The 8152-nt window shown below is 44.3% G+C and overlaps 1 protein-coding gene across 2 annotated transcripts; it reads right to left on the bottom strand.

The window, feature by feature from the left end:
- Nucleotides 1–591: 591 nt before the first annotated feature.
- On the bottom strand, nucleotides 592–8152 carry LOC311106879 (zinc finger protein 410-like). Of its 2 annotated transcripts, XM_084149268.1 has the most exons (11): nucleotides 8066–8152; nucleotides 7312–7363; nucleotides 7032–7164; nucleotides 6655–6846; nucleotides 3984–4205; nucleotides 3631–3793; nucleotides 3380–3561; nucleotides 2986–3075; nucleotides 2260–2379; nucleotides 1919–2038; nucleotides 592–1192 (listed from the first exon to the last, which is right to left on the bottom strand). In XM_084149268.1, the coding sequence occupies exons 2-11, from the start codon at nucleotides 7342–7344 to the stop codon at nucleotides 1092–1094; spliced, it is 1356 nt and encodes a 451-aa protein (XP_084005394.1). In that variant the 5' UTR covers nucleotides 7345–7363; nucleotides 8066–8152; the 3' UTR covers nucleotides 592–1091. The 2 variants fall into 2 exon arrangements, with proteins under 2 accessions (XP_084005394.1, XP_084005393.1); XM_084149267.1 differs by having other exon boundaries at nucleotides 710–1192; nucleotides 3380–3793.

The following is an 8152-nucleotide window of genomic DNA, read 5'->3' as shown; positions in this document are numbered from 1 at the left end:
GAGTGGAGGACAGAGGAGCCTCTTAAAGAAGAAGTTACAGGTCTGTGAGAGCCAGAAATCTTGCTTGTTTGTAGGTGACCAAATACTTATTTTCCACCATAATTTGCAAATAAATGCATTAAAAATCCTACAATGTGATTTTCAGGATTTTTTTCTTCTCAATTTGTCTGTCATAGTTGACGTGTACCTATGATGAAAATTACAGGCCTCTCTCATATTTTTAAGTGGGAGAACTTGCACAATTGGTGGCTGACTAAATACTTTTTTCCCCCACTGTATGTGTGTGTAGAATGTGCTTGGCAAAAATATTGTGTTCCATTGTGCTACATGCAGCTGTGCATTAACTACTAACTGTACCTTCGTTCCAATAGCAGCTTGTGAGTTTGAAACTGTTTTCAGTTTCCTTTTTGTTAATGATTGGACTGACATATGCAGCGTTTACCGTGAACACAGTCTCAACGTGGGAACATTGCCTTAAATTTCAATCGCGCTTTAGTGCTGAACTTCAACGATACGAATCGAGCCCTTGATTAATTTGTGAAGCTAAAAGCATCAGCCTTAATATTTACAAAAGAAAGTGCACTGCATTTTAGCCTTATCTGCACCCAGGCAAGGTTACACAATTGATTTAGTATGTTGTTTAACAATGACAAATACAGGTAGCTATACATTTTTCATGTACCTTCTGTTAATTAATAAAACATTATTTGTATACCTGTCTTTATTTCTTTGGAAAGTCACCTGATAATTCCTTATATGTATAAACTACAGAAAAAGTCTGTCTGTACAAGTTCTAGAACATTTGACACTGTCTTCTCATAAAACCCTCAGCAGTTAATTATATATATCTACAGGGCTAAAAGGCCACGTTTAGACAGGTAGCCCAATATGGATATTTTTTCCACTAATTGGCCTTTTGACCAATCACATCAGATCTTATCTGATTGGTCAAAAGACCAAAGAGTGAAAAAAAAGCTCAGAATTGGGCTGCCTGTCTAAACGCAGCCACAGTGAAAGATGCATCCATGTAGAGGGTTCTGCCTCAAATGCCTTTCCTGAAGTGAGAACTGAGATTTGCAGAAAAGCCTTGACTACAGCAAAGCCACCACATCCTCTGCATACGTGTGGCTTGCCGTTGTCATGGTGACCAGGTCATGGGGTTGAGAGAGAACGACCACGGAGTCTGCCGAGCCTAGACGCAGGAAGGAAACGAAGGGAAGAAGAGATGAGTTAGAAGGCACATGGGGCTAATTAAATAACTAACATGGCCATAGTTAGGCAATATATCCCCCCGTGGTTTTGGACGATACCCTTGGTTTGAGTCCTGAAAAATACCATAACGCCATCGCTAACTGTTAAAGGGATAGTGCGAGACTTTCTACTTACCCAGAGTCAGATGAACTCATGGATACAATTTATGTCTGCGTTCAGTATGAAGGGCGTTCAGTACTACACATCTAGTGGTAGACTTCCAGTCATCGCGCTAACGCTAGTTATTATTGGCTCGCGAAGCTAACTTCCATCATACTGGACGGAGAGACATAGATTTTAGTCATTTAGCAGACGCTCTTATCCAGAGCAACTTACAGTTAGTGAGTGCATACATTTTCATACTGCCCCCCCGTGGGAGACGAACCCACAACCCTGGCGTTACAAGCGCCATGCTCTACCAACTGCGCTACAGGGGACTACAAATGGTATCCATGAGTTCATCTAAATCCAGGTAGATGGGGGAATAAAATGATTTCCAGAATCTCACACTATCTCTTTAAGAGTATTGGGATTGGACTGTTAAGCATTTCATGGTAAAGTCTACACCAGTTGTATTCGGCACATTTTACAAATAAAATGTGATTTATTGGGGTTTTGCATTTGTGAGACGTTTTGTGTGTGTGTGTGTGTGTGTGTGCGCGTCTACCTTGTTCTCGCAGCATGGCGTGGTGTAGGTTCATGGGCTCCACCCCCGTAGTCATGGTGACCATGTTGTCGCCAGGTGACCCGTCAGCCTCCAGCAAACTGCTGTGTGTCAGAGCCTCGCCTGTCAATCACACATACTGTTCATTACAGAGGTGTGTGTGTGTGTGTGTGTGTGTGTGTCATATCGAACATTCCAGATGGAAGAAAACGAGCCTGTTACACACACACGTAAACTCCAAGGCTCCGGCTAAATTAGGTGTAGTGTGTTGGGTTGGAATTGGAAAAAAAGCCTCTACACCCTGTAACCAGGGTTGGTGACCATTGGCCTAGTTTGTTTATTACCTGTTTCTCTGCCCTCGTTCCCCAGCACCTCCTCTCCATGTCTCTTCCTCATGTGGACGTTCCTGCTGCCGCTCTGAGAGAACGTCTTTCCACAAACCCCACACTGGTGGGGCTTCTCTCCTAGAACACAATGATACACAGGAACACTTTTCAGTGGTTGCATCTCAAATGGCACCTTATTCCCTATAAAGTGCACTACTTTGGAGCACAAGGCCATAAGGCTCTGGTCAAAAAGAGTGCACTATATAGGGAATAGGGTGCCATTTGAGATGCACACAGTGACACAAACTGAAGCTAAAGTTCTGACTGACTGTTAACATAATTAAATTTTTAAACTGTGCTCTTAGACAGTAGGAACTCGACTTCCACATATTCAGTTGTTATACCGGTAGTTAAAGCAACCTAGCTGTTATAAATTTCACTACGTATAGAATGAAATGCTGAAACTGGCGAGTTTAAATGCTAGTACAGGGGTAGGCAACCCTTTTGCTGGAGTGCCCCAGGTACTGCAGGATTTTGATCCAGCTAGGCACCACACCTGACCAACTGAGCCAATTGATCAGTTCAATGATTGCCTAAATTCAACACACTGGTCTTCCAGGTCAGTTAAATCAAAAACATGAAGTGCCTGCAGCCCTCCAGGACCAGGGTTGCCTACCCCTGTGCTAGTAGGTCAATTCTGGCATGCAGATTTGATTAACTTATCTGTGGGTGTGTTGTTCTCACCTGAGTGTACGAGCATGTGTTTGCGTAGACTGGAGTACTCTGCAAAGGAACGGCCACAGCCATCTGCTTCACACAAGAAAGGCTTCTCACCTATAGACAACACACACACACCAATGAATGATCACATGCTTGAAAGTACATATGAAGGCTTCTCAAATGTAGACAACACATATTAATGATAACACTTTCTCACAGACCAAGCATTATACCACTCTCCCACACAAACACACTAAGCACATATCTTCCCACAGCACTGAAAACACCTGAAACATATGAAAGACAATCACTTTATTTCTATGCTGTACTACAGAATACAGAGCAGACTAAAACAGATGTTGTTCCGGTGTATGTGCTCTACTGCTGTGTACCTCTAAGCGTGTGGCACTGTCCCCACCTGTGTGTGTGCGTTTGTGGTTCTTGAGGTTTCCTGCGGTAGTGAACTTCTTGCCACAGTTCTTCTCCTTGCAGATGAAGGGCTTGTCTCCGTTGTGAGTTCTCATGTGGACCTGCAGACGCTGCAGTACGTAGAAACTCTTCCCACAGCCCTCCGCCCCACACTGGAACGTACGGTCGTTCCTGACATACACACACATGAACATTTGAGGTGATATTTGAGTGTGTGTGTGTGTGAGTGTGAGTGTGTACCTGTGTGTTTTGAGGTGGTATTTGAGGTGAGCAGGCCAGGTGAAGGTTCTGTAGCAGCCCTCAAAGGAGCAGCGGAGGATCTGTTTAGACGACATTGTACGATTGGTCCTCGCCGGCTGCTCTCTCTTTGCCCCCTCCGACGGGAAGCTGGGCAGGCGGTCACCTAGGCAACAGAAGCAGCGAGTGATATCCTAAACAGAAGTCTTCCTGTACATTTTATAGTGTTTTTCTATATAGTTAGTATCAGCTAAATGTCACACCTGCTCTTCAGTCAGTGATCAGTTGGTGGCAATAAACCCCCATTAAAGTCAATTTACCCACCACCATAAAAACCAAAGAAGAAGTGACATTACTGTTGCTGCCATTCCCAGCCCTTGCGTCCTGGCTAGCCTTGGCATCTTTAGCCAGCTGTGCCCGCGTTGCTGCGATGAGGCTGTCGTGCGCCAACTCCTGTACCCGCAGGTACCAGGGGGCAGTGCCATCCACACAACAGTCCCCGGACGAGATCACCTCCTCTTCCTCCTCCTCTGTCCCGTCTGCTGAAAAGATTAGGGGCTCAGAGGAGGCTGCTAGGCCTGGAAAGAGAGGGAGAAAGGGGGGAGATAGAGAGAAAATGAGAGGTGGAGGGAGAGGGAGACACAGAGGGAAGACAGTTTGTCAGGGCATGATAAATTGTCCTTGTCACATGTTATCTCAGCCCTACAATGTAAATAAAACAAGGTCATAAGACAATAAATGTGATCATTTGTCCGGCAGAGACAGAGCCTGGCAGAGACGGAGCCTGGCAGAGACTGGCACAGACAGAGCGTGCAGAGGAGATGAGATGATAAAACTTGTCGGTGCATTTGCCTGGCATTGCAAAGCTGCTTTGTCACACCACAGTACAGATAACAGTTAAATAAAGAATTCATTTCAATACATACAGTACCAGTCAAAGGTTTGGACACACCTACTCATTCAAGGATTTTTCTTTATTTTTACTATTTTCTACATTGTAGAATAATAGTGAAGACATCAAAACTATGAAATAACACATATGGAATCATGTAGTAACCCAAAAAAGTGTTAAACAAATCAAAATATATTTTACATTTTATGTTATTCAAAGTAGCCACCCTTTGCCTTGATGACAGCTTTGCACACTCTTGGCATTCTCTCAACCAGCTTCACCTGGAATGCTTTTCCAAAAGTCTTGAAGGAGTTCCCACATATGCTGAGCACTTGTTGGCTGCTTTTCCTTCACTCTGTGGTCCAACTCATCCCAAACCATCTCAATTGGGTTGAGGTCGGGGGATTGTGGAGGCCAGGTCATCTGATGCAGCACTCCATCACTCTCCTTCTTGGTCAAATAGCCCTTACACAGCCTGGAGGTGTGTTGGGTCATTGTCTTGTTGAAAAACAAACGATAGTCCCACTAAGCCCAAACCAGATGGGATGGCGTATCGCTGCAGAATGCTGTGGTAGCCATGCTGGTTAAGTGTGCCTTGAATTCTAAATTAATCACAGACAGTGTCATCAGCAAAGCATCCCCACGCCATCACACCTCCTCTTCCATGCTTCACGGTGGGAACCACACATGCAGAGATCATCCGTTCACCTACTCTGCGTCTCACAAAGACACGGCGGTTGGAACCAAAAATCTCAAATTGACAAGATAGAGGTGGTATACAGAAGATAGCCCTTTTTGGTAAAAGACCAAGTCCATATTATGGTAAGAACAGCTCAAATAAGCAAAGACAAATGACAGTCCATCATTACTTTAAGACATGAAGGTCAGTCAATCCGCACAATTTCAAGAACTTTGAATGTATGCAGCCGCAAAAAACATCAAGTATTATGATGAAACTGGCTCTCATGAGGACCGCCCGAGGTTAGGAAGACACAGAATTACCTCTGCTGCAGAGGATAAGTTCATTAGTTACCAGCCTCAGAAATTGCAACCCAAATAAAATGCTTCACAGAGTTCAAATAACAGACACATCTCAACATCAACTGTTCAGAGGAGACTGCGTGAATCAGGCCTTCATAGTCGAATTGCTGCAAAGAAACCACTACTAAAGGACACCAATAAGAAGAGACTTGCTTGGGCCAAGAAACACGAGCAATGGGGTTCTAGCCGACGTGTCTTTGTGAGACGCAGAGTAGGTGAACCGATGATCGCTGCATGTGTGGTTCCCACCATGAAGCATGGAGGAGGAGTGATGGTGTGGGGGTGCTTTTCTGGTGACTGTCTGTGATTTATTTAGAATTCAAGGCACACTTAACCAGCATGGCTACCATAGCATTCTGCAGCGATACGCCATCCCATCTAGGTTGCGCTTAGTGGGACTATCATTTGTTTTTCAACAGGACAATGACCCAAAACACACCTCCAGGCTGTGTAAGGGCTATTTGACCAAGAAGGAGAGCTGCATCAGATGACCTGGCCTCCACAATCACCCTACCTCAACCCAATTGAGATGGTTTTGGATGAGTTGGACCACAGAGTGAAGGAAAAGCAGCCAACAAGTGCCCAGCATATGTGGGAACTCCTTCAAGATTTTTGGAAAAGCATTCCTCGTGAAGCTGGTTGAGAGAATGCCAAGAGTGTGCAAAGCTGTCTTCAAGGCAAAGGGTGGCTACTTTGAATAACATAAAATGTCAAATATATTTTGATTTGTTTAACACTTTTTGGGTTACTACATGATTCCATATGTGTTATTTCATTGTTTTGATGTCTTCATTATTATTCTACAATGTAGAAAATAGTAAAAATAAAGAAAACCCCTTGAATGAGTAGGTGTGTCCAAACTTTTGACTGGTACTGTATGTAAATGAGATAGACTGACCAGGTGAAAGCTAAGATCCCTTATTGATGTCTCTTGTTAAATCCACTTCAATTAGTGTACTATTTAACTCTGCAGTGTTGGGAATGGGCTTGTAAGTAAGCATTTCACTGTAAAGTCTACTACACCTGTTGTATTCGGCACATGGGACCAATAAAATCGTATTTCATATGGTTGCTTGGGCCCTGCGTCTCTGTACCTTTGGCGAGGTTGAGGAGGACATAGGAGCTGCTCTCTGACCGCTGCAGGTCATGGAGGACAGGAGGTGGGCTGGAGGGGGTGTGAGGGCTGCGGGGATGGGGGTTTGGGTGCACCACCATGGGGCTCCGATCTGCTCCCCCAAACTCCGACAGGGACAGAGACCTCGCTGACGCATGGCTGAGACCACCCTCTGGGGAACCAATCACAGATTACATTGGTGGAGTGATTAGTTGGCTAGAGGCCCAATGAGAGAGTAGGTACTTAGAGAGATTTAGTCCAAGTGGCAATATATAATCTGAAAAACATTAGGTTATTATACGGCAGATTGTCTATGATGATATCCAGTCATTGGCTGTCAGATGCTGTCTGTCTGACCTGTCAGGGCCAGCTGTGTGCACAGGGAGCTGTCTGCAGGGGCCAGCAGGGGAAGGCAGGTGTGTTTGGGCTCAGAGTCCTCCAGACCCTGCCCCAGAGGGATAGACGCGTTCTGGACAAACTGAACCAGCAGCTTCAGAAGCAGAGGAGGGAGAGAGAGGAAGAGATAATTCATCAAACAGTTCTGTAGCTGAGGGTGGATCTGTATGTGCAAACGGAAGACCACAAATACAAACCACCATGTATTTGTGTTGGCAAGTGAATAGTGTGGAGCTCTTACCTCGGGTTTGGAGTCAAGCTCATCTGAAAGCATGGATTACGCCTTGAGAGATCTGTAGGAATAAATCACACTATCCATTACTTACCCCCAAAATGAGCTGTTAACTGAGATGTCCTATTATAGTTTGGGTGAGAATTATCATCTCGGTTTCATCAGCATCCAGTGCTTCCCATTCATGAAGTCATCGTCAACCTAAATAGACTAGCTAACTAAGTTACATCACTTGTTGAAGCTAGCAACCAACATTTCAACAAAACAACATGCTATATACGAAGTTTATTAATTAACAACTGAGCTGCTAGTCCGTTAGCGCAGTGTTTATCACGTCACAAGCTTTGCATAGTTGCAGGTATCTCTGTAAGCTACCGAGTTAGCTGGCTAACTTGTACAGCCTCTAGCTATGTTTAACTAATGCAGCATCAATAAACATGGCCGCCTTGCTAGCAAGACACCACCAGCTCTGTACGTTACTGTCTCTCCAAAAATAACAAATGCCACCAGCTACAATAGATTACCTTTGTGTTACTGGCCAACATTAATTCCCATTGCAGCTAAAAAGGTCGACTGAAAACGGTGGCTAGATTAGCTAGCCGCCGAGTTTGTTTTTAGCGTTTGATTTGTTGCGGTTAATAGCTTGCTAGCTTCTTATGCCAAAACGAAGCATCTCGACAACAGTCAATATATGTCGCACATATACACTTTAATCAAAACACTGAGATAAGTGACTTACGAAAGATTAATTTAAACGGTTTACCTTGTTTTCTTATTTGTACATGTAGCAGACCCCAGTTCTACGGGAATACTTGAGGGATAAAACGGGTACTTCCGCGTTTCGTTTTGC

Source organism: Coregonus lavaretus (assembly GCF_964263955.1).
Source record: "Coregonus lavaretus genome assembly, chromosome: 31".
NCBI lineage: Eukaryota > Metazoa > Chordata > Actinopteri > Salmoniformes > Salmonidae > Coregonus > Coregonus lavaretus.
This window is presented reverse-complemented; position numbering and strand designations above follow the sequence as displayed.